This window comes from Tiliqua scincoides, chromosome 13 (genome assembly GCF_035046505.1).
Source record: "Tiliqua scincoides isolate rTilSci1 chromosome 13, rTilSci1.hap2, whole genome shotgun sequence".
Lineage (NCBI taxonomy): Eukaryota > Metazoa > Chordata > Lepidosauria > Squamata > Scincidae > Tiliqua > Tiliqua scincoides.
In genome coordinates, this window is record NC_089833.1 from 16,048,143 (window position 1) to 16,073,865 (window position 25,723).

Consider the following 25,723-nt stretch of genomic DNA (forward strand, 5'->3'; position numbering starts at 1 on the left):
CCTGGCCTGAGGGCAGGAAGTGGACTGCAGGAAAGACCAAGTTGTTCTTAGCAGTGGCATAGCTAGAGGGGGTACAAAACACTAAGTTTTGCAGGAGCCACACCGCAGTGTGCAAGTGGCCCCTCCCCCTCCCCTTTGGAGCCCTTCCAGCTGGTGGGAGCAAAATGGAAGGTGCACGGCTTGAATGCTGCAATATATGCAAGTTTTGCTTGCATTGGTAGGAAAAATCACCAGCGGGCCCTGGAGTCCCTGCAGTCCAGCCTGGAGATGGAGGCCAAGGGACGAGCTGAGGCCCTCCGCCTGAAGAAGAAGATGGAGACGGACCTGAACGAGATGGAGATCCAGCTGGAGCACGCCAACAGGAACAACAGCGAGCTGGTCAAGACCCTGAAGAAACTCCAGCAACAGATCAAGGTGAAGTGATATCCTAAGGAAAGGGGTAAGAAGTCAAGTGGAGACGGCGGTGTAGCTGGAGGGGGTAGAGCAACCAGTCTGTCGGGGAGCCTCAGTGCGGTGGGCAAGCGGCCCCTCCCTTCGGAGCCATTCCCGGCCGGGGGGGGCAAAATGGAGCCGTACGGTTTGCAATGGCCAGCACCTCCCTGACTCCTCCGCCTTCTTCCCGCCCGCAGGACCTTCAGATCCAGATGGACGAGGACGCCCGCCAGCACGAAGAGCTCCGCGAGCAGTACAACCTGCAGGAGCGCCGTCTCAGCCTCATCCAGACCGAGCTGGAGGAAGTACGCACTGCTCTGGAGGGCAGCGAACGTTCCCGCAAGCTCATCGAGCAGGAGCTGGTGGAGGTCTCGGAGAGACACAACGAACTCAGTGTCCAGGTGGGCCATTAAGTCACTCCTAGGACAAACATATGACACTGCCCTGCTGAGTCAGCCCATTTGACCCTCTGACTCAGCATAGTCAATGATTGGCAGTGGTTCTCCAGGGGGGTTCGACAAGGGTCTTAGCCTGCCTTACCTGGAGGTGCCAGAGGTTGAACCTGGGGCCAGTGACATACCTATTGTATCCGGCACCTGGAGCCATGACATCAGACATAACCCAGAAGTAATTGCGTTGACAGGATATCACCACAAATTACTTCCAGGTTTATGACACACCTGAAGTGGTTGTGAGCTGCTCTGAGTAGCCTGCTCCAAGGGGGAATGTCCTTGCTGCCACAGCACCTTCTCCTGCACTCCTTGCGCCTTGGAGATCTGCTGTTGGGGTGTGGGTCAGCACCCTCTGAAGGTGTGGTACCCAGGGCAATGTACCCCCTTGCCCTCCTTAGCTACGCCACTGCCTGCAGCATTTTGTGTGCAGAAGGGGCACTCTTTCTGAGCTTCCTGGTGTGCCGGCGGTTGTATGGGCATTGCTCAATACCTACCCGTCGTGCCATTTGACTCTGCAGTTCTCTGACTGGAGAGCCCCACAATGACCATTCACCCACTCACCCACCCCCTGGTGTGCCCTGGATCACTGAAGCCTCCTCTTCTCTCTTTAGAGCCAAAGCCTGCTGGTGATCAAGCGGAAACTGGAGTCCGACCTGCAGCGCATCACGAGCGATCACGAGGAGCTGATCAGCGAGTTCCGATCGGCAGACGAGAGGGCCAAGAAAGCCGTGGCTGATGTGAGAGCCGTCTCTGTGTTTTTGGTGCACCTGCCAGCGAGATGCATTGGAAACCAGTGCTCCAATTATGGGCATGGAGGGGTGTTGGTGGTGGTGGACCTCCATGAAATCTAAGAGCCCTACTCCTTGACCTCCCCAGTTTTAGTCAAACCAGCCCCAAATAGCTTTCTAGAAAAATCAGCTGAAGGGGAACAGCAGAAAAGGTAAGGGGTCCAGGCCCCTCTCAGCCCCCTGTAATTTGAGTACTGCCATAGATCGTTTCCCAAAACAAAAGATATATTTTTGTGCCAAGATTGTGAGGTTAAAGGTTGAGGAATCTCTGGCTCTGGATTCACAGAGTTCACACATTGTCAACCGTGCTCTGCGTACTCCATGTTAAAATGATAATTAAAATTCTACACCCAGCCAACTCAAATTTGGGCACCTGTATAAGATGCGAAAGTTTGCATAATTTCTCTCCAATCTGCATAATTTAGTCTGCATAATGTAGTCCCAGGGACGGTCAAGGAGCTACGGAGGACACTGCAGCCTAAATGTAAAAAATTATGTTACCTATCTGGTTTCTGAGACTTCAGCAGGCTTCATTCATTCATTCCCCACCTTTCTCTCGCACTCAAGGCACCTTACAAGATAAGAACCAATACAAATATAAATTTAAAGCAATGCTATAACCTTAAGACATATAAACAATTAGAACAATAAATCAGAACAGACCCCAGTGGATCACGTTGTTAAAATTTCATTTCACTAAAAACACCAGCCCGTTAGGTCAGCATTTCTAAATAAAAAGGCCTTGAGGCCCCGCTGAAGTTGTCTCCAAAGAGGGAGCCATTCTTCATTCCAGGGGAAGGGAATTCCACAAGCAAGGAGCCACCACCAAGAAGGCCCTATTCCTCACTGCCAACCTTCTCACCTTCTGCCAGTGGCGGCACAGTTAGTAGGGCCCCCTCTGATGACCTGCGAGGATGGGTAGGATTATATGGAAGGAGGCAGTCCCTCAAATCATCTACACATTTAGCTGTCATAAGGGCTAGAAATGGGTTGTGCGTGATTGTGACAGGGTGCGTGACTGTGCAGCCAGTCTTGCACCCTGTCCTTTTGCCGTTGTCCTGCAGAATCCGAGCACACGCACAGCCCTGCTCAGCGTGCCGCTCGATGGGGTTGATTTGAGCAGGTTGCTTTGCAAAAGTCCTTGCACGATGAAACAAAGTTCTGACACCGGCTGCTCGTTGGGAATAATCTCCGTTGACAGCTCGGTTGCCCGTTTCTCAATTCCAGGCAACCCGGATGGCGGAAGAGCTACGCCAAGAGCAAGAGCACTCCATGCACCTGGAGAGGATCAAGAAGAACTATGAGGTCACCATCAAGGACCTGCAAGTCAAGATCGAGGAAGCGGAGCAGCAGGCCCTGAAAGCAAGCAAGCGCACCATCATGAAGCTGGAGACCCGAGTAAGAAGGCCTTTTCTGTCTTTTCCATTGCCTCGCCCACCAGGGCTGCCCTAACAACTCCCAGTACCTGAAATGGGCCACCAACATCACCTCCCTTTATGCAATGCTGCACCAGCTCTCAACGCTTCTCCCACTCCCTAGATCAAAACTGCTTTGAACAGGAAGAGGGGACCTGACAGGAAGAGGAGGATGGAGAGGAGAGTGATGGGCTAGAGCAGGGGTGCCCAAACCCCGGCCTGGGGGCCACTTGTGGCCCTCAGGGACTCCCAATCCGGCCCTCAGGGAGCCCCCAGTCTCCAATGAGCCTCTGGCCCTCTGGAGACTTGCTGGAGCCTGCGCTGGCCCAACACAATGTTCGACCTCTCATGTGAGCTATGGGACAAGGGCTCCCTCCACTGCTTGCTGTGATGCAGCAGTGGCAGCAAATGAAAGGCCAGCCTTGCTTTGTGGAAGGCCTTTTATAGTCCTTGAGCTATTGCAAGACCTCATTCATTCATATAAGTTCCATCTCAAATACATTCATTTATGTAAATTTATTCAAATTTGAAATGCAAATTAATTCTTTTTTTTCCCCTGGCCCCCCAACGCAATGATGTGGCCCTCCTGCCAAAAACTTTGGACACCCCTGGGCTAGAGCATCAGAGACACTCTGACTCACCCATTCTCCTGTGCTCCACCCTTCCTCTTCCACTCCATTTACCTCTTCCTTTTTGAATCCAGGAAGAAAGACGAAGATGGAGAAAGAGAAGTGGGTGGTGGGCTAGAGCATCAGGGACACTCTAGCTCAGCGTTCTCCTGTGCTCCACCCTTCCACCTTTTGCCCACCTTGGCCATTTTTTCAGCCTCCACCACCTTTTCCTTTTCAGATTAAGGAACTGGATACAGAGCTGGATTCTGAGCAGAAGCGCCACGTGGAGACAGTGAAGACCCTGCAGAAGAACGAGCGGCGCCTGAAGGAGCTGGTCTTCCAGACGGAGGAGGACCACAAGACCAACCAGCGCATGCAGGAGCTGGTGGAGAAGCTGCAGAACAAGCTGAAGGCTTACAAGAGGCAAATGGAGGAGGCGGTAAGTGTCTTGGTTTTCAACACCCTTCACCCCCTGGGGGATTCCTCTCGAGTCCTGTTGGTGCATCCTGGTCAGCCTGTGGAAAGGGTCACCTCCACAGATGGTCCTGCAATAGGCTGTCTCAGTTACGTCCCCTCTCAGGCGCCTTTTTTCTAGACTGAAGAGCCCTAAAAGCTGCCTCCTTTATAGGTACCCAGCCCAGTAATCATTTTGGTTGCTCTCTTCTGCAACGTAACAGTTTCATGCGAACCTGCCTCTGCCCCTCATCTCAATTAGGTCATTCCTTGTACTGACCGGAGCAGAGCCCCTTTTGCAGCAGGATAACTGCCCTTCCTTTAACCCCCACAGGAGGAACAGGCAAATCAGAACCTGGCCAGGTACCGCAAGACGGTGCACGAGCTGGACGATGCCGAGGAGAGGGCCGGGATGGCGGAATCCGCCCTGAACAAATTGCGCACCAGGCACCGGGTCTCAGCCGGCAAAGCCTTCACATCCGTGGAGATCATTCAGGTCTCCAAATCGGCCAGCTCAAAGTCGACTGCCGAAGAATAGATCCTGCCTCCTTTATGCCGCAGCTGGTAGGTGTGAGGTTCCTTTTCTTTACTTGCAAGAGATCCTGGAGGAGGGAGACCTAATCGTTTATTTTTCACATCTTTTTATACCGTCTTTTCTCCACGGTGCTCAGGGTGCTGTCCAATGTTCCTCCCCTCCTTTTGTCCTCACGACGACTCTGTGGGGTAGGCAAGGTTGAGAGAGAGTAACTGGCCAAAAGTCACCTAGGAAGCTTTGTGGCTGAGCGGGGATTAGAACCTGGATCTTCCAGGTCCAACTCCCAAACCAGTGCGCCATCTTGGCTCTCATAATATTACTAATAATAGGAATAAACTGGAATGTGCTTCCCACTTCCTAAGCAGTGGCCTTTGTGAAGTCTCGAAAACACCCCACGTTCAGGCCCCAAACCTTCTGGCACCTGTGGTGCATGCAAAGTGTGGATGGAGGTAGGCACCCTGCACCAAAATGCTGCCAGCAGTGCCTGCCTCCTATGGCCTACTGGATGGCAGCCCTGCATGGGTCCAGCTGTCACAGCAGATGGCTTTTCTCAGCCTTCTCTGCAAGTGCCAGGAACTCAGGACCGTCTGCAGACAAAACAGGTGTTGCACACTCAAGTGATGGTCCCTCCCTTGTTTTCTCTACAGAGAGTCTGAGCTAGGAGTGGCCATCACAGAGTGCCTTGGTTATGTCTCAGGCCTCTATTGCCATCTACCTCTCCTTGAACTGGAACCTTCTTCTGTGTCCTGCTGGCTGCATTGGCTGTTCACTGTCAACATCCTGGCTTACCTTGGACAATCCAGCTGCAGCCTTTGTTTTCTTTTACAGGTGGATGGCCAAAGCGTCTGCAGACAGCTGCCTCTCACACAAGCCCTACCCTAGTGATGACCGGAGCAGCCTCAATCAGTTGGAAAGACACCTGCACAGAAAGATGAATGGAAGGTGGAAGGTGGAGGCAGGGAGCATCTCAGTATGTGGGGAAAACAGGGGAGTTGTCAAAGCAGAAGAACTTGGCACATCCACTGTTCTCTCAGAGTATGAAGGTTACAGAGATGTGGTTTCCCTCTTGGAGGGGGGGAGGTCTGTTTTTCATGCAGTTTCAGTTTGCATTTTCATGTCAAGGACGGAAAATGTGACCAAGGTGTGATGTGAGCTGTCTCCTGTAAGCTGTTCGCCCCTATCAAATAGTCTCCACATGTAGTCCTAATAAAGCTTTACCCCTAGAGGACGTCTGCTCGTTCTTTGTAGGATTGAACCGGATTCGCTGGCGCTACTGGGGTCTAGGAACGGCTAGCAAAATGAAGAGCGTTCATGATTATTTGTACAGCATCATCCAAGTTACATGATGCTTTATATCAGAGGTGTCCAAAGTTTTTGGCAGGAGGGCCACATCATCTCTCTGACAGTATGTCGGGGGCCGGGGAAAGAAAGAATTAATTTACATTTAAAATTTGAATAAATTTATATAAGTTTACATAAATGAATATATTAAAGATGAACTTATATTAATGAATGAAGGTCTTGCAATAGCTCAAGGCCTATAAAAGGGGGCTCCCTGAGGGCCGCGTTGAGAGGCCTCATGGGCCGCATGTGGCCCCAGGGCCGGGGTTTGGGCACCCCTGCTTTATATCAAGTGAAAAGATCCCTGCCCTGAAGATCTTACAATCAAAATTGTCCTCCTCTATGGTCTTCTGAATAGGGTTACCTGTGTGGGAACCAGAGATTGGGTGCTGTCCCTTTAACGATTCCGAAGCATCGATGTGGCTTCCTTCACCAGGGTAGGACAGGGAAGAGAACAAAATGACTTGTGGAACAGCAGCAGTGTGGGAGAACATGGCTGCAACCTTTTTTCTCAGAAGCTTGCACAGGAATAAGCATGACCTCCAGCTGGCCACACTGTTTCTGAGCCAAGAAGAAGTTTGGCACACCAAGCCAGACCTCTTGGCTTAAAGCCTAACACTGTAACCTTACACAACATCTTTAATCCTGCCCAGGCCATGCCTGACAGTCCTACCAGCCCATGTTTATTTCATTCATTCTGCACACATCATTCCCACCCCACTTTCCGCACACCCCAGAAAAACAGCACCAGCAGGGAAGAGCTGGCCTCAACATATTTCTTCAGGCTAACACTCAGGGCATTAAATCTCCAAATTCTTAATGGTGGGGGGGGGGGGGGAATTCTACCTCTGCAGCTTTTTTTCATTTTCCCCTTTCCTCAGCAGCAAAAGACCTTTGGAAGATCAAACTGTATTTACGAGCAAACGCATGCCAGTTGTGCAATTTTTAGCTGACCTAGTTGCACAGCTTTTAATCTGTTGAAAACACGCGCACACACACACACACAGCAGATACCACTACCCTGAACTAATGCAAAGCAAGGCTTCCCCACTTGTCCTATTTGTGCCCAACTTTACAGATTTCTCTGCTGAGGACCAGAATCCTACACACTGAGTTTCCTGGGGAATCAGTCCCACTGAATTCAGCAGGGCTTGCTTCTGAGCATGGGATCAGGGCCCAGAAAATGACCAACACTTCCTTTTTGGTGTTTGTACAGCATCAAAATTCTTTCAAAATTGTTTCAATATTGCTCTAAGAACTGAATTCGATTCTCAGCCAGTCACTGCTGCCTCATATGGTACAGTCAGTACATCCACCTGACTGATAATAGCCAAAGCAAACACAAGTTTATTGATTCAATAATCATCCAGATTATTGGCAAACGTGTGCCAGTCCCTTACAACACCCTTGGGTTCAAAGTTCTGTTTCTGCCGGGGCTCGTCCCTTATCCAGATGCTAAAGGGATATATTTCACACACACTTGAAATTCCAAAGGCTATTTAATTCTAAGTACAGTTTTTTTTAAATACTTTGCTACATGGAGCTGGTGTCTACCGGCTATCATCCGAAAATAGTTTCAAGGAGTTCATCAGGGATTTTAGGACAGGAAGGCTGAAAGGCGGTGAATCCTGAAACTGACCAAGAGGGCTTCCTAGGTCAGAGGACTGACCAGGCCCGTACTTTCTTTCTACTCATCTTCCCGTCTCCCACAACCTCCCCCTAATTAATAATAATTATATAATTATTATTGTTAATAATATCACATCCTTCTACGAATTAATAAATTATATAATTATTAATCCCACACCCACTTAATAATTATATAACTATTATTATTAATCCACATTCTCCTAATTATTAAATTATATAACTATTATTAATCCCACATCCTCTTAATTAATAATTAAATAATTATATACTAACTGATTATTAATCCCACCTCCTCCTCCTCATTATTAAATTATATAACTATTATCAAACACACATCTTCTTAATTAATAAATAATAATAATTATATAATAACTATGATTATTAATCCCACCTCCTCCTAATTATTAAATTATCCCACATCCTCTTAATTAATAAATAATTATATAATAACTATGATTATTAATCCCACCTCCTCCTCCTAATTATTAAATTATTTAACTATTATTAACCCCACATCCTCTTAATAATAATTATTATATAACTATTATTATTAATCCCACCTTCTCCTCCTCCTAATTAATAATAAATCATTAATGAAAATAATAATTGTATATATATGACATATATATAGTTATATAATTATTATTAATCCAACATCATCCTAATAATTAATAAAGATATAATGATTTTTAATGTCATATCCTCCTAATTAATAATTATATAATTATTAATAAGTCCCTCAGGCAGTTCGTGGCTGCACACAGTCACGTTCTGGCAACTCCTGCAACGCCGCTGGAACCAACCGTATTGGCCTCTGCCTTTCCACTGGACCATTTCAGCGACGTGGAGAGGGGGGATTTGCTGCATGGGAAACAGCCTATCCTCCATACCTTCTTTTACCCAGGCTTCGCGCACTGGAGAGGACACTCCAACTTCGCCATACGGCGTCGGCACAACACGGGAAGCAGCAGTTCTCGATTGGCGTAGGGCATGACGCCAGGGGCTGCTTCCGACGGTGGGAGAGATCATTGCATCTCATTGGGCAGCTACCGCCCACCTTAAGCTGGGCAGTCCCCAGCCAGTACAGACCAGGGACAGACTGCACTTGCTCCCAGTGCGGAAGGGATTGTCACTCCCGAATCGGCCTTTTCAGCCACACTAGACGCTGTGCCAGAACCACCTTTCAGAGCGCGATACCAGAGTCTTCCGAGACTGAAGGTTGCCAACTAATTATTAATAATCATTAATTAATATAACTATATCATGTACAGATTTTTTTTCGCTTTGTGAACTTTTAGTTGAAAAGTGGTTTATAAATACCGTTATTAATAATAATAAATATCTATCTAATAAATACATATACACAATGCATGCAAAATATAAAAATAATATATAAGTAAAATTAAAAAATACATGGAAAAGTCAAAAGCTCAGTGGCAGGAAGGGCCAGCGCTCTGCACTGCATCGCCACTGCACTCCCTGCAGCCCATCAGCCTCCCGCCCGCCTCCTTGTTCACTGCATGCAGAGCACTTTCTGCTCCAGCTCCCTCTGCGCATGCGCGTCGGCGGCCCCTGGAACAGACCCCGCTGGGCCAAGATTCTCTGTCCCACGCGCCTTTCGCGCATGCGCAGCGAGAGTACCCCGTTCTCTTCCGCCGCCCTCAACCGGCGGCGACTTTGCGCATGCGCAGTAGCACCCACACTTCCAGGAGCCGGCGCGGCGCCCGTGCTCGCGAAAGGGGGCGTGGCCGAGCGTGGCGCTCCTACTGCGCGTGAGCACCGCCCTCGGGGACACCCGCGCGCAGGCGCAGTGGCCGCCCCTCCCCATTGACAGAGCCGGTCCCGACCGCGACGGCCGAGCCTTCTTGGGAAGCTCTTCACAGCCCCGCTCGGAGCGGCGTCGCGTTGACTGACCAGAGTCCGCGAGCCCCGCTCCCTCCGCCCGGAAGGTGAGTGGGGGGGGAGGCCTCCCTCACCCTCTTGAGGAGAGGAAGCGAAGCCCCTCCCCCAGGCCTGCCAGCGAGGCTCCTCCCCCTTGGTAGTGGGGGAGGGGCTGTCTGCAGGCTGAGCTCTTGGAGGGGGGCTGTGTTGCCTAGTGGGTAGAGCACATAGCCCCCCACACACACCTTGATGCATATAGAGGGGCTGCCTATTTGTCTGCAGGCCGAGCTCCTTGGAGGAGGGCTGTGTTGGCTAGTGGGCACAGCACTTACCCCACGCACCTTGCATGCTTGCAGAGGGGCCCCTCCCAGGCTTAGTCCCTGGAGGGGGAAATACCTACCTGAAAGAGCCTGGGGGGGGGAGCTGCTGCTGCCACCTCTGCCAGTCAGTCATCGCAAGCAACTGGGACACTGTCTTGTGGTACCTGAAGGGGGTACACTGGACGCCTCCCCTTTTGCCTGGTGGTGCTCTGGTCAAGTGGTCTTCAACCTCATTTGTTCCATAAGCTGCCGTCACCACACCACTGAGGCTTCCCAATCCCATTGGGGTCCCGACACCAAGGTTGAAGAACACTGGCGTTTAGGGTTACAGCCTAAGCCACTCATAGCATAGGGACCTTCTCTGCTCCTGGGCTACAGCCACCTTCGTACTTGCCAAGGTTGTAAATGGACGTATTTGACCTGGCATATGATCTGGCTAATAGGAAATATCATTTATTATTAAACATACCTATGGACCGCTTTTCAGTGAAAAAAATCACTAAGCGCTTTAAGTTGTGAAAGACACTTAAAAATGGGCAATGGCAAAGGGCTCCTGAAAAAGACATTCCACTGTAGTGTATAGAGATAATTCTCCCCCCTTCTAGAGTTGTAATTTACAAGAGCCTCGTAGTCCGGTGCATGGGGGCAACAGGAATAGGATTTTGGCTAAAATAACTTGCTTTCTTATCTTGTGCTTGAGCAGCTGTTAATGTCAACCATTTTTACATCTGTTGGAAAAATTTGGCTGCCCCACGTTCACCCCTATGGACAAGTCGTCTTGACCTGTCAGAGCCCAAGATTGGACCATATTAGGAAGCAAAGCAAAACCCTGTCGTGAGCAGGGAGATCTTAATCTCATGTACGTTGGAGGGAAGGTTTCTGTCTTGGTTTTCTAAACTGGTCTGTTACTGTATGTAAAATATCCTAAAAATTTTATCTTTGGAGAGATGAATAAGGGATCCTGGTGGGAGATGGAAAGATACGTATTTTTAAAACCTGCAGTCACCAAATCAGTGTGTGGAAAATCACCTCAAGGTCAGCTGTTTTAAATTTTTTAAAAATATGAGTAATTGATCCAATATAAACTTGAAAATCTCATGGCACAAGACTAGTCGAGATGCCGTTAGTCCAACAAGGCTGCCACCAGCACATCTGCCCTGCTCCGAGTGTGTCTGGACATCCAGAGGGGCGAGCTAGAGCATCCTTAACTTACCTCCTGTTCTGTAGTTGGTGACTTTTCACTTGGCTCAATTTGATGCCAGTATCTGGAGAGGCAGTAATATTAGTTTGGACACCTGAGCAGCACAGTAAGGCAGAGGAGAGTTCAGTGTTCCTTCTGATGTCAGAATGGGATCTTACCTGTTTTAATGGGGAAGACATGTGGTTAGACCTGTGGATGCTCCCTCACTCACAACCCTCAAATCCCTTTTAAACACCTGCCTTTTTTGTGAGGCCTCGGAGACCATTCCTTCCTGTAACTAGTTTGAGACCAATCCTATTGGTCCTATTATAGTCAATGGAGCTTACTCCCAAGTGAGTGTGGATAGGATTGCATTCTATATCACATAATTGAAACAGTCAGGTATGTTATCCCTGCCTCCATCCCCCTTTGTGTCAGTTTCTAGATTGTAAGTCCTCTGGGGCCAGGGACCTGCCTTTTAATTCTGTTGCCATGTGTACTGATGGCTTTATATAAGTGGATTAAAATAGACAAGCGTGGATGTTGAATCCATCTTGCTCTAAAGCCCTGGAGGGCTGCAGATCGTTAGAGGAAAAGTTGTAGGATAGATAGTGTAGCTCAAAGGCAATTTCACATACAGTGGGCCCTTGGTATCTGTGAGAGATCTGTTCCAGGACCCCCTGTGGGTGCCTAAATCTCTGGATAATTAAATCCATGGGGCTGGCATGGCTCTACAGTGCGACTTATCTAGGGGCCATGCTTGCCCTCTGGAGGTCACAAGCGGCCTGCTGGCCTCCTCAGAAGACACAGGGATGGTCAAATCCATGGATAAGGAGGGCCCATTGTCTTTTTATGTCACTGCCTGCCCAGGTTTGTGGTGTTGAAGTATTATTGAGGCAAACAACAGACCCTGGTCAAGCTACTTTGAGCAGCTATTAGTGTGTGTGTTTATCCATTGTTCTAGGAAACCTATAATTTCTTTAGTATAAAAATTTAAAACTGAGCCACAGTTGCTTTTAGAAAATATTGTGTTTGGACCTGTTTTTTTTTTGTTTTTTTTTCCATCTCAGTGATTCAAACACAAATTGGAATTTGTGAAGCAGGTGGTTTGTTCTTGAGTTTTTTTACCTGCCTCTCCGACCTTTGCTGGTTTCTTGCTTTACCTGATCTGTCCCTTGCTCTGCAGACTACACCTTTATCTCACAACTTGGGTATGATGTACTTTGTGGGTGTGGGTGCCTTAAGATGACAACACTGGCATTTCTGTCCGACATATGTCATGGAGAAGCACTTCTTCTAAGCCAGGAACCCTTGGCTGTGCAGTGAGAGGGGAAAAAGGATAGTGTCTTCTGGCTTTTGATAATTACAGGTGACTTAAGTCTTCCACAGCTACCCTGCACCCATTACTCTCGGGCTTCCGTCCACATTCCAGCCGTGTGTGTCATGGACTCAACATACATATTAAGATGATTCAGTTTCCTTACTTTTGCAGGTGTGACTACTCAGTCTGCCCAGTTACGAAATGAAACTCGGTTGCCTCTTTGGCTGCTGAGGCAGGGTCTGGCTTCTGCTGCCAGATTCTCTTGATTTAGTTCCTCAGAGTTTTTCCTGAGGCTGTGCCAGTAAGCGCACTTGCATGGAAGTGAATTCCACTAACCTCAGTGATTACATACGTAAGAAGCTGCTAAGAATGTTGGTGCCCCTGTTTTTCTTGAAGGATTTCACGTTCATTTAAGCACCTCGCCTTTGTTATTTGGGTGGCCCAGAGGGCAAGGGTTTCTTTTGGTGGCTGATTTGTGTTTTATTATTTTTCTTAAAGAGGCTTTCTCAAGCACTGTTGTTTACCTGGTTTGAGCTGCCAGATAATTTTGTAAAAATCCTGCTAAATATGTCATTGAGTTTACTGTCAGTCATGTTGGCATCCTTCAGTCTCGGAAGACTATGGTGTCACGCTCTGAATGGTGGTTCTGGAACAGAGTGTCCTCTCCAGTGCGCGAAGCCTGAGTAAAGTAGGTATGGAGGATAGGCTGTTACCCATGCAGCAAATCCCCCCTCTCCACGTCGCTGAAATGGTCCAATGGAAAGGCAGAGGCCAATACGGTTGGTTCCAGCGGTGTCGCAGGAGTTGCCAGAACGTGACTGTGTTCAGCCATGAACTGCCTCAGGGACTCCAGCTCTGGATTTTGCCTCGAGGTTGTCTCCTGAAGCCTTTCCCATAACTGGATGTAGCCACAAGGCAGTGGAGGTTTGGGATCAGAGTTTTCCTTCTCTCAGATGAGCTGCCTTCCCAGGCTGACGAGTCCCATCTATCCGGTGGCTGTTTAGTCGCCTCTTACGACAAGTACAGCCAAACTGAAGGTCTGTTCTTATCCCCAGCTCCCAGGGGATGAGTTTACTGTGATCTTCCTCAAATACATTAGGTATTATCAACTTTGTCTCAATCTAATGTAAAGCCTTGTCACTTACTTCTTTCAGCTTTGACCCTTTTGAAACCATAAGATCATCCTTTCTTCAAAATGTCCCTGCACCAGTTCTTATTGGAGCCCATCACCTGCCATGCCTGGAACCGAGACCGAACCCGTGAGTTTCATGTTATTTTTTTTTAATGTATAGGTGTACCTTCCCCATATCTGCAGGGGGTATGTTCCCTGCATGCCCCATGGATACTGAAACTGCAGATAAACATAAGAACATAATAACAGCCCCACTGGATCAGGCCATAGGCCCATCTAGTCCAGCTTCCTGTATCTCACAGCGGCCCACCAGATAGCGGAGCACATCAGATAACAAGAGACCTCATCCTGGTGCCCTCCCTTGCATCTGGCATTCTGACATAGCCCATTTCTAAAATCAGGAGGTTGTACGTGCACTTCATGGCTTGTACCCCGTAATGGATTTTTCCTCCAGAAACCTGTCCAATCCCCTTTTAAAGGCATCCAGGCTAGACGCCAGCACCACATCCTGTGGCAAGGAGTTCCACAGACCAACCACACGCTGAGTAAAGAAATATTTTCTTTTGTCTGTTCTAACTCTCCCAACACTCAATTTTAGTGGATGTCCCCTTGTTCTGGTATTATGTGAGAGTGTAAAGAGCATCTCCCTATCCACTCTGTCCATCCCCTGCATAATTTTGTGTGTCTCAATCATGTCCCCCCTCAGGCGTCTCTTTCTAGGCTGAAGAGGCCCAAACGCCGTAGCCTTTCCTCATAAGGAAGGTGCCCCAGCCCCGTAATCATCTTAGTCGCTCTCTTTTGCACCTTTTCCATTTCTACTATGTCTTTTTTGAGATGCGGCGACCCTACACAAGTTGGTTCAAACTCCCCCTCCCATCGTGCAAATGACTTATCTGTTTGTGATTGCAGCCTTTCTGCAATCCTTCTGCATTTCCTGGGTCTCACTGGCTCCAAAATGGAGGCAGGAGGTGGGGGAGAGGGCTGAAAAGAACTCAGTGTTAAGCTCTTTGAACTCTATGATAAGTATTGCATTATTTTCAGCCCTCTGCCACACTTCCTGTGAGTGTTTCCTGCTTCTACTTAGCGGTTAGCAAAGAGCCAGCGGGACCCGGATTTAGTGACAGGAAGGCTGCAATCACAAGTCATTTGTGCAATGGGGGCCCCATGTTAGGATTTTTGAGTCGTGGATATTTAAAACCATGGATCCTGGATCTGTGGATATGGGGGGATTGTCTTTATGTGGTTTCAGATATTACAGTGAAGTAGTTTAGAAAGGCCAGCAAAAGTTGCAGACCAACCCTGTGCATGTCTGCTCAGAAGTAGATCCTGCTCTTAATTTGGGCTGCTAGTATTAATTTTCCACCTCCCCTTTACAGCGTGTCGTGTGTCCCGGGCTGATGGTTTTTTTGGCTGCATAGCAGTGTGGAAAGGGAGCAGCTGGCAAAAGAAGTGAGAAGGGCTGCTTAACCCCCTCCCAGCTGCAGCTCTTTCACCACACCTCCCACCCCCAGCTGTTCTGTTCTTCCCATTGGAGTTTCAGAGCCATGCAGCTTCCATTGCAAATGTGGTTCTGGAACCCTGGCAGACATGGCTAGTGGGAGGTAGTTGTGCGGGCAGGCGGAAGAAAAGGTTAGCTCTCTCTTCTACCATTCTGTGCTGGGAATAGGTCCTTCCTAGTGTTTCTGTGCAGTGAAGAAGCAATGAACAAGGTTACATGGTGCATGCAGGCGCAATGGAGCAGGTAGTTGAGCCCTCAGACTGCCTGGAGAGAAAGGTAGGATGTAAATCACCTAAATAGATAACAATAAGTTGTCACTCCCGAATTGGCCTTTTCAGCCACACTAGACGCTGTGCCAGAACCACCATTCAGAGCGCGATACCAGAGTCTTCCGAGACTGAAGGTTGCCAACAACAACAAAGCTGGGCATTTCAGCTGATTTTTTTTTTCCTTCCAGCCATTTGCTTGCCTTTGTTGATCTTTGCCTGAGTTGATTTCGTGCTGCTGCATCAGTGTTTTTGGTTAGTGTTACACTTCTGTGCTGCTGTTTAGGTTCTTTGCTCAGTTAGTGTCTGTTTGTGTTACCTTGAGTGTTTTCTCAGCTACAAAGATCTTAAGTTCTGCGCATAAACTATGAGCCCGCAGACTTGGCTAAGTCTGGCCTTCTTCCCCCCCCCCCCCAAATTTCTAAATAAAGAGAATATTTCTTGTGCTTCTGGTTTTGTCCTCTTGACAGAGATTGCCATTAGCCCCAATAACCATGAAGTCCACATCTATAAGAAGAGCGGGAACCAATGGGTAAAGGCGCATGAGCTGAAGGAACACAATGGGCACATCACAGGTGAGAGGAGCCTCTGTGACAGTAGCATCTGGCTTGTGCTTGAGGAGACGTGAGGGTCTTTGGTAGTGGCTTTGTGCATGCAAAGTTCACTAACATAAGAACATAAGAACAGCCCCACTGGATCAGGCCATAGGCCCATCTAGTCCAGCTTCCTGTGTCTCACATGGCCCACTGTATCCATGACCCAGATAACAGATCAGTGATCGTATGAGATCAAAACGGTTAGGTGCAAGGGGTACCCTAGGGATGTACCTGCCATCAGAAGAATCCTGCAGAGAGCCTCAGGAAACCACCAGAGTGCAGCAGGAAGTGCCAAAAGATCTCTGAATGCTGCAGAGACCTTCCAGAGGCTGCGGAGACCTTCAGAATGACACCTGTGACCAGCGTAGATCTCTTTAAAATGGCCGGCAGAAGCTTCTGCTTGCCATTTTAAAGGGATCAACACTGGTTGCAGGTGCTATTCGGAAGGTTCCTGCAGCCTCCAGAAGGTCTCTGCATAGCAGATAACAAGAACAGAGGCGCAGATAATGAGAGGTAGGTCGCAATTCTGCCCCTCGCAGATAGTGAATTTGCATATAAAGAGAACTGACTATAACATGCTCTGCTTTCATTGGAAAATGATAAATGCGAAGTATTAATACACCTCAGGCTGTACAAGACACCTTGGTTGTGCCACAGGCTTACAATTGTAATATATCCTAAGCTGAGCCTCTGCAAAAATGTAAAAAGAAATTCTTTACCGTGAGGCAGGGCTGAATTGTAGAAGTACATCATAAGGAGCCATCAGCGGGCAGAGAGAAATGGCTTTGCGTTATTTCGGATTGTAGGGAGATGTGGGGGAGCCTTCCAGTACTGATGGTTAAATTGCTGTCTTCAGATCTGAAATAACACCTTGCTGAGACAGATGGATTTGTTCTATCACCCAGGACACCTCTGCGCTCGCTATACATGGCAGCTATTTTGAGACCTCTTTTTTCTTGCCGTTAAGATCTTTTTTTAAAAAAAAAATTAAATAAATGGAGATCTCTGGCTCTATAGCACAGTGGTAGGGGAAAAAAACCATCCCACGTATGCGGGCTTAACGAAATCCTTGCCATCTGGGTTGTGACACCAGCTTGAGCAAACCTAATCCGCAGGGTTCCTAATTAAAATCCAAGAAAGGAAACCATGCCTTACTCGGGTATCTTTCCTGTGCTTTTGAGCTTTAGCCTGCTATCCTCAAGTCATGTAATCAGCAGTGCTTGCAATTAAGACAAAAACGATTAGGGTTTGGTTTTTTTTGGGGAGGGGGTAATATGAACTTTTCCCAAAAGGTTATACTGTAGTCTTGATAAAAATCCAGTATCTGTATTATGGTCCCGGTTGCCAGAGGAGGTTTGCGAACCTCTTACAACTCAGTTCTATTCCTCTCCCTGAGCCGCACAGCTCCCTTTTGCCGGCTCCCAGCTGTCACAAACATGCCGTGAGGCATGTTAGCGATGACTCGGGAGGAGGGGAGGCCAGCGTGGCGCCTGAATGCAGCATGTGCCAGCCAGGCTGGCACAGGGGGTGAGAGAGTGCAGCAGGAGGGTGGATTGAGGTGGGAAGGGGGCAATTCTGAGGGGGAGGGCGGAACGGGAGGTGGATCGGGCCTGGGCAGGGGTGAGACTGCCTGTGGCAGCGCAGGCCAGATCCTAATCCTCAGTCCCAACCCAAGCAGCCTTACAGAGGCTGCTGAGATTTGTGCCCACAAAATCACGGGCGCAGAGCTGAGTAGCCTCATAGAGCTGCCTGGGGAGTTGCCACAAAGCCCCAGCCTGCCTTGCGCTGGATACATCACAGGCCTATTGGCCTGTCTGTTCCGGCACGAGTTAGCATCACACCCTTAGAATGCCAAAGTGAGAGGGGAGGTGGCTCTGGGTTTGTCATAAATAGGGGTTCAGCATCAGATAAATGAGGATCTTCTCCAAACTGCAGGCATCGACTGGGCTCCCAAGAGCGACCGTATTGTCACCTGTGGTGCCGACCGCAACGCTTACGTCTGGAGCCAGAAAGACGGCGTGTGGAAGCCCACCCTGGTGATTCTGAGGATCAACCGCGCAGCCACCTTTGTGAAGTGGTCTCCGCTGGAGAACAAATTTGCTGTTGGGAGTGGAGCTCGACTCATATCCGTGTGCTATTTTGAGTCTGAAAACGACTGGTGAGTGGCTTGTTCTTTGGTCGGTTTGCCTTCCTCATCTTCCCCAGCAGTGTGACTTCTTGTTAGCTTCAGCTTCTAAATCTTTCCCTCCTATAAACTGTGCTTTAAAAGAGGCAAAGTACTGTTGAGGCAGGAATGCGTCATGGCTGCAGTCCACGAGTAGCTCGATGCGTCCAAGTATTCTAGCCTCTCAGCACCTGCTTGGGTATAGAACCGGTTTTGGTGCCTTCAGTATGACAAGCGATAATGTGTTCATCGCCACTCATAAATTGGCTGTGAAACGGCTCTCTCAAGTAATGCGAGTGGCCCTTGCTGGTTGGGTTGCTCTCTCGAGAGGCTGGAGGGGAGCGACCATCATGGTGCAGCTTCAGCCCTGTAACTCAGGGGCATGATTCACTGTTCTTGCTGTTGTTTCTGTTCTAGGTGGGTGAGCAAGCACATTAAGAAGCCCATTCGCTCCACCGTCCTCAGCCTGGATTGGCACCCCAATAACGTCTTGCTGGCAGCTGGATCCTGCGACTTCAAGTGCAGGTGAGAGGAGTCAGTGCTTTGAGAGTAGACTGGGGTGCCAGGCTCGCATTGATGGGCAGCGGCGACAGATTAATTCATTTCACATGTGACACACACACAGAGACTCAGTTCTTGTTAACAGCTGGGGTTAGGTTAAACATAAGAACAGCAACCGCTGCAAGTGGTGGTGGGGGCAGTGGATGGTGGCACTGCCCCCGCAGCTGTGCTGCCCGGGATCATTCTCCCCCGCTGACCACCCCCTACTATGCTAGTGAGTCCTTTGCAGAATATCTGTGAGCCAAGTCTGAACCTGCCCTCACCCTGTGATAGAGGTAGCCAGGCAGCTTTCCTTGGGAGCGGGTTCCACCAAACATTTTACCTTGCCCTGACCTGCTGTGCAGGCTCTTTTTGGAAGATCAACCTTTAAATGTATAAATAAAGATGGAGGGAGTCTCTGCTTAGCTGCGGTTGCAAGGGATGGCGCTGGAGTTTCCGCAGGCATCGGTTTCTGCATTGCAGGAGGCAGCTTTTCAAGCAGCGAAGGGCTTAATTGGAAGCTCAACCTGGTATTTCCTGGGCATTTCAAGAGGTGGTTGTTGACGATGCCGCAGGGTTGCCTTTTATCCTGTCTGGCCCGGGCGGGCTGGCGATGTTTGATGCTGCATCAGGGGTGCTGGCGTCGCGCGAATTAAAGCCACTCTCTGGCTCCCTTTGGGTTTGCAGGATCTGAACAGAGAAGGGGGCAGGGGGTTAGTTGGAAAGAGCTCAGTGCCATAAAAACATGCCTTATTAAAGGAGAGAATTCTTTTTTAAGAAAACGATAGTTACCTGCAGCTTCCGATTTCAAACTGATTTATTTGGACCTCGTATGAAAGCTTTTCCTCCCTTTAACTTGCCATGCCCTATTTCCATACATTAAAAGGATTCATCTCCCTGGGCTTTCCTGGCTAGCTCTTTAAATTTAGTCTGTCTCTAGCGTTCAATTCTGCAACTAGCTTAAAAAAGAAAAGTAAGCATTATTTGTGCATGTATTTTATCCTGAAGTGCCCTCTGGCTGCCTTAACATAATCTAGTTCCTTGTTTACTGTTTGCATGAACTCGAGCCATTGGCAGGAAAAGTCAGCCCACTCTGGAATTAACGCAGCGGTCTGCAGAATGAAGACAGTTGCACTACTGGGCAGTGTGCAGGGAAAGATGAGTTGCAGACTTAAATATATGTAGTTGTGTCAGTCAACCTGATCAAAAGCAAGTATTTGTCACCTTTAACATAACAGTTAGTGGTTCCCTAACTGTCTAGCACCATGACCCACCTTGTCCTCCATGGTGGGTTGTGTTGTGATGCTCCTCATGCAGCAAGGCCTTCTCGGGAGACCCCAGAGGCCTCTTCCAGGTCACACTGGGCCAGTGATCCACTCTGTTGGCCTCCGGGCCTCATAATGGCTCACAGAAGCATCTGGAAGCAACTTCTGGTTGAACTGGAAGGTGCATCCAAAAACCTGAAGTTGTTTCTGCGGGCTACTCTGAGGCCTGCAGAGGCCAATAGATAGTTCAGTGCAACTCGGAAGAGGCCTCCAGGCCCTCCCAAGACTTCTACAATGACTCTGATTTGGAGCTGGCCAGAAGCAAGCGTGGGCTGGAGGGCCCAACTCGCAGCCCACCAGTGAGTTGTGACACACACTTTGGAGAAACCCTGCACTAGAGAGAGAGAGAGAGAGAGACCAACAGGAAGCTTCAGGTCACTGGGAAAAATTCTAGATGCAGGAGCAGAGCCGCTTGCCTGCAGCTGCTCTCTTGCAAATCATTCCTCCTTAGCTCTGCTTTCTAGTGGAGGAACTGCCGTTGGGGTTTAAGACACCAGCCAGAGACGAAACACGGAAGTGCAGCCGTGGACATCCAGATTTGATTGCTGAGCCTTTTATGCGACACCAGACTCCCAACAAATCAGTGCCATCCTCACTGCCTTCAGCAACTTCCTGTTCAGAGCAGCAGCCTAAGGCTGGTTTACTAAGTAACACCAAATTAGTTGGCTTCGAAGGTGATCTGGAGCTTCTACGCCGAGGCTGTTTCTTCACGGCTCCCTGGTGTTTTCTTGCTTGCAGGGTGTTTTCGGCTTACATCAAGGAAGTGGACGAGAAACCGGCCAGCACGCCCTGGGGCTCCAAAATGCCGTTTGGGCAGCTGATGGCTGAATTTGGCGGGGCAGGCAGTGGCGGCTGGGTCCACAGCGTTAGTTTCTCTGCCAGCGGGAACTGCTTGGCCTGGGTCAGCCACGACAGCACGGTCTCGGTTGCGGATGCCTCGAAAAACATGGCGTAAGTGACGTCACTGAATCTTAAACTTTCTCGAAGGTGACCCAGACTGGTCCAGCCAGGCAGAATGCCTTGACGGTCTTGTGTCTCTGCATCCAGGCACAAAAATAACCCTGCTGGATCAGGCCCAAGGGGCCCACCTAGTCCAGCAGTCTGCTTTCCCCACAGTGGCCCACTAACTGCCTCTGGGAAGCCCACAAGCGGGAGAGAAAGGCAGGCTTCTCTCCCTCCATTGCTCCCCTGGCAGCTGAAATTCAGAGACAGACTGTTACTGCACTTAGGCATCATGACTAGTAGCCATTGAGGGACCTGTCCTCTAGGAATTTGTCCTGCCGCCTTTTAAAGTCACCCAGGCTAACAGCTGTCGCCATGTCACGTCAGTGAATTCAGCCAATCAGTGATGAGCTGGGTGAAGTGCATCTTCTTCACTGTGGATACCAAGGGCCCACAGAACATTAGTAGGTCATTTGCCTGTTGGAAGTACAGTTTCTTAAAGGCCTCCCGGCTACTTGGCCAAGGGAACCCGGGCACTGGTACCGCTTGCGTCATGCCCTAACAAATGTGTCTCGGGTGATGCTTTTGGCCATACACTGTCAAAACGGGGGGCTTCAGCATGACACATTGTCACTAACAAGCCACTTTGTCTTTAGGGTCTCGCAGCTGAAAACGGAGTTCCTCCCACTCCTGAGCGTGTCGTTTGTCTCGGAGAACAGTGTGGTCGCTGCTGTAAGTTGTGTCAATTGCTCGCCCAGAGCCATGTCATGTATATTTGGATGGATGGGAAAAGCATGGAAACCCAGGAGGTGTATGTGTGTGCACTGGGCATGCATCATCGTGTCTGAACATCTGTGTGTGCTGGTTGCAGCTTCCCAGCATGGTGAAATGCACGTGTGCGCAGTCAAATGGGTGGTGATCCACAGGAAGCCTTTAGGTCTCTTTCTGCACAGGAGTGTCTTCCACATGGAAGCAGCTTTGTCCTTCAGGTCTTAACTTTTGAAAGAGAAGGTGTCGGAGCCCACAGCGTCCTGGAAGCCAGGTGTTTTGACCTGCTAAAGCCAGAGCAGGCTGCCTGGTGGTCAGTGAATGTGCAGTTAGTTGGCCATAGGCTTTGGTTCAGTTGCGTTTAATGACTTTATGGAAAAGCTGTGAACTTGAGGAGCAATTTGAAAGAAGCGCGTAGTGCCATGTGGGACCTCGCTCCTGAAACCCTGTCAGAAGAAATTGCTTCCACAAGCGACAAACACTGTACTTGGAGAGAGTGCCTTCCTGTGACGTTGGGTGCTAGACAGGATTTTACAAGACAGTGTCCCGAGAGCAGCGTGCATGACTTCAGTGGTGTCTGAAGAGGGCTGAGGGGTTCTGGGTGGGAATTCCAGGATCAGGGTAAGCAAGGGAGATGGGGTGACTGGGCAGGATGGAAGAGTTTTGGTGTTGCTTGTGTCTTGATTGCCAGCTCTGCACCTGAGCCTGGGGCTGAAATTAAGTCCTGCTAAGCATGCATTTCCTGGCTTTTATGACTTAAATGTGTGTACGTGAACCTGGAAGTGGAACGGAGCTTCCCTCTCCTCAGAAGCTCCAAGTGCTGGTTTCTTGCAGGGCCACGACTGCTGCCCGATGCTCTTCAGCTGCGACGACCGCGGCGCCCTGAGCTTCGTCTCCAAGCTCGACATTCCCAAGCAGAGCATCCAGCGCAACATTTCGGCCATGGAGCGTTTCCGCAACATGGACAAAAGAGCCACGACAGAGGATCGCAACACGACTCTGGAGACGCTGCACCAAAACAGCATCACGTAGGTGCCCCTGGGCTTGAGGGAGGGGGGCACCTCATGGCCTTGCTGCTTGGAAGGCCTGCTGTGCAGGTTGGCCTAGCAGCGGAGGAGCCCCTGCAGCAGTGCTCCTTCTCTACCTTTCTGTCACGCGGGAGAAGGAGGTTTCTCCTGATTTCAGAAACCGGGTTAATGCTGGCGTCGGACTGGGCCACACCAGCCGGGTTGCCTAGAAATGCGGTCTATTTACGGTTCCTCCATATAACCAGGCTTGGGTTCTGAAGTGGATTTTAAGTTGCTAATTCTTAGTATTTGGGAAGAAAGGCCTTGATTACATCCTGTTTGCCTCATGCCGCTAGCCCTGTCTCAGGCTGTGGTGTCCTGGAAACTGCTCTCTTTTTCCCCCTCTTCCTCTCTCCTTTGCCTCAGAGCTGTCCTTTTTTCCCTTTGCAGCCAAGTGTCTATTTATGAGGTGGACAAGCAAGATTGCCGCAAGTTCTGCACCACAGGCATTGATGGAGCAATGACTATCTGGGACTTCAAGGTACGCTTCGTGACCCTTGCTGCTAACCTTTGAATCTCTGTAGTCTTCGCACTGGGGACCTGCGGTGTCGATTTCAGAGGGATAGTTCCCAAACTGCTTACTTGGCAAATGGTGCTACTCAAGGGCAATTTTGCTAATGGGATCGTTCCCTTTTAAGAATTGTGCTAATCCCTCTTTGTCCTCTACCGTGCCTGTTTGTCTCCCCCCCCCCCCCCGGATTTCAGCAGTAATCCACCTGGGCTTGGGCTGGCAAAGAGAGCAACCAAAATGATTACTGGGCTGGAGCATCTCCCTTACGAGGAAAGACTACAGCATCTGCAGCTCTTCGGCCTAGAACAGGGGTTCCCAAACTTCTCCTAGGAAGTTGGGAATCCTATAAGTAGCTACGGGGGTGGGAGTGGGGTATGTGCCCCAACCCAGGGGCATGTTAGCATGCCGGGGGGAAGGGGGTTATGATATGCTGCCTCCCTGTTGCCTTGAATTTCCTTCCACTGGCTCACAGTTTGCTGTGCCTTGCTTGGCCAGCAGGTGTCTCTGTTCTCTGGCTTCTGTCATTGAGATGAACATAAGAAGAATCCTGCTGGATCAGGCGAAGTGTTCACCTTCCTGTATCTTGCCACTCCCTTGCATCTGGCATTCAGAAATGGCCTAAAACCAGGAGGTTGTGTATGCCAATCATGGCTTGTCACCTGTGATGAACTTCTGTTCCAACCACTAGTCCCATACCCTTTTGAAGGCATCTAGACCAGGAGCAATCACCACATCAAGTGGCAAGGAGTTCTACAGATTAATTATGCCCTGGGTAAAGAAATAGTTGACCAGATTGCAAGAGCAGGAGCAGCTTGAAGAAGCCAAGTAACCAAGCGCTCATGTTAACCGTCTCTGCCTTGCACAGCTGTGGTCCTTGGGCACCGCCCCAGCAAATGGATCGTGTGTCGGCCTTTGTGTTGACTGGCAGCAGGCTGGCGCTTGATAACGTGGAAGTTTTGAATTGCATCATTCTGATATGTGCTAGTTGTGGGGGAGGGCACAGATCTGGGTATGGCGCTGAACCCTAAAATCTTATTAACTCCCTCCCCCGCCTCCAAAATTTGAGCAGGTGTTTCCCATGAGTTTTCCAACACATGTTTTGTATTCATAAGGGCTACAGATGTTTCCCCTTTTTTCAAATGAAAGCTGAATTCTTTGCTCAATATTGTATCCTGTTTTTCCATACAATCACAGATTGCACACGGTTTGAGTGCCTCTGTTTGTCCTCCCTCCCTCTAGACTTTAGAGTCCTCCATCCAGGGCCTCCGAATCATGTAAAGGCAGCTCTCCGTTCTCTAGCAAGACAAACCCGCTCTGGCCACCTCCACAGACTTGAAAAGGGACGGCGGTGAAGATGGGTCACTTACGAAGCACTGAGGAAATGATGGCTTGGTGGATTCTCTCTCCCCCCCTCCCCGACTTTTTTTTGGTCCCCCCAATTTGGTGAAATGTGTTTGGTTTGCAATATCAGCTGTGATTGTGATATATATATTTGTTGGGTTGGGTTTTTTTTTTTAATTATTATTGGTTGTTTCATTCCATTCTTTACCAAAGCTGCTCCTAAGAATAGTTTTATTGCAGGAAGTGTGAATCACTAACTTAAAAGGGGAATGTTTGTGTAAAGTGTCTGCTAGAACATTAAAAAGACTTCCAGTGCTCATTGTGTCGCTCCTCAGTGCAGATAAGCCTGTGATCGGGAAGGAGCCTGGTGCCCCTGCACAGAGCAACACTGAGATTTAACATGCTTGGGCTGCCTCTCTTTCCTGTATTCACAAAGAGACAGGGAAATCGTAAAGGGGAGATGCAGAGGCTGTTGGGAGCCGCCTTTACCCTGAGCTTTCCTGGTTCCTCTTGAAAGCCATTCTATACTGCTGGCTTCTGACACCTTTGGTGACAAGGAATTCATAGAATCCTAGAGTTGGAATGGACCCACAAGGTCATCTAGTCCAACCTCCCTGCCTGTATTAAGAATTCAGCACATGAATTAAGCATAGTGGGGGAAAATGTTCTCTTGTTTTGGCTGCCTGCTATCTTAGCATTGTTGACATCAGCCAGTTCTTGCTCCACCTGCAGCTCTTTCTGTGTCCTTTGCTCTGGAGTGTGGTTTGGTCACCAAGACCATCTTTACCACAGTGGCACATTAACAGTCCAACCTCCCCCATGCTGTTCTATCCAACCCCAGTTCTATCCAACCCCCCTCCCCCATGCTGTTACAGCGGTGCCAGCACGGACTATGCTGCACCCTGTGGGGGAAGTTGCAAGCCTGGAAGTCTCTTTGGGGTAGTTTGTCCCCTTGCCCCAGGGTAAGTCCCAGCTGCCACAATTGGGCAACTCAGACCTGCTCGTGCTAAATACCTGATGCAAGTCCACATTGCCTTGTGTGAACGTACCTGGCCCAGGAAGGGGGATAGTGTGTGGTGTGTACCACTACTGCCCTTCCCCCACCCCTGTGCTGCTCAGAATAGCCCTTCTCTGCTCTGCTACATGCTCAGCCTGGATCTGGCACTGGTGGGAAAGCACAGACCTTCCCACTAG

The 25,723-nt window shown here is 49.3% G+C and overlaps 2 protein-coding genes across 3 annotated transcripts in view; both read left to right on the forward strand.

The window, feature by feature from the left end:
• LOC136663685 (myosin-16) overlaps nucleotides 1–5,872 on the forward strand; it is a 38,930-nt gene extending 33,058 nt beyond the window's left edge. The window contains exons 37-43 of the mRNA XM_066640537.1: nucleotides 222–414; nucleotides 630–833; nucleotides 1,496–1,621; nucleotides 2,900–3,070; nucleotides 3,937–4,137; nucleotides 4,486–4,715; nucleotides 5,515–5,872. Of these exons, the coding sequence (XP_066496634.1) occupies nucleotides 222–414; nucleotides 630–833; nucleotides 1,496–1,621; nucleotides 2,900–3,070; nucleotides 3,937–4,137; nucleotides 4,486–4,689 (1,099 nt within the window). The 3' untranslated portion in view covers nucleotides 4,690–4,715; nucleotides 5,515–5,872. The remainder of the gene's footprint in view (nucleotides 1–221; nucleotides 415–629; nucleotides 834–1,495; nucleotides 1,622–2,899; nucleotides 3,071–3,936; nucleotides 4,138–4,485; nucleotides 4,716–5,514) is intronic.
• A 3,599-nt stretch (nucleotides 5,873–9,471) lies between these two features.
• On the forward strand, nucleotides 9,472–24,846 carry ARPC1A (actin related protein 2/3 complex subunit 1A). Of its 2 annotated transcripts, XM_066640401.1 has the most exons (11): nucleotides 9,472–9,626; nucleotides 10,582–10,737; nucleotides 13,534–13,638; nucleotides 15,746–15,850; nucleotides 17,807–18,029; nucleotides 18,453–18,560; nucleotides 20,639–20,851; nucleotides 21,499–21,574; nucleotides 22,445–22,638; nucleotides 23,068–23,158; nucleotides 24,428–24,846. In XM_066640401.1, exons 3-11 carry the CDS (start codon nucleotides 13,575–13,577, stop codon nucleotides 24,464–24,466), a joined length of 1,113 nt encoding a protein of 370 aa, XP_066496498.1. In that variant the 5' UTR covers nucleotides 9,472–9,626; nucleotides 10,582–10,737; nucleotides 13,534–13,574; the 3' UTR covers nucleotides 24,467–24,846. The 2 variants fall into 2 exon arrangements, with proteins under 2 accessions (XP_066496498.1, XP_066496497.1); XM_066640400.1 differs by lacking the exon at nucleotides 10,582–10,737.
• The last annotated feature ends 877 nt before the right edge of the window (nucleotides 24,847–25,723 follow it).

Coding starts and splice junctions, on each gene's coding strand:
- ARPC1A (XM_066640401.1), top strand. CDS start 13,575: ATGTCCCTGCACCAGTTCTTATTGGAGCCCATCACCTGCCATGCCTGG. Junction 15,851..17,806: donor ACACAATGGGCACATCACAG/GTGAGAGGAGCC, acceptor TCCAAACTGCAG/GCATCGACTGGGCTCCCAAG. Junction 23,159..24,427: donor TGACTATCTGGGACTTCAAG/GTACGCTTCGTG, acceptor CCCTCCCTCTAG/ACTTTAGAGTCCTCCATCCA.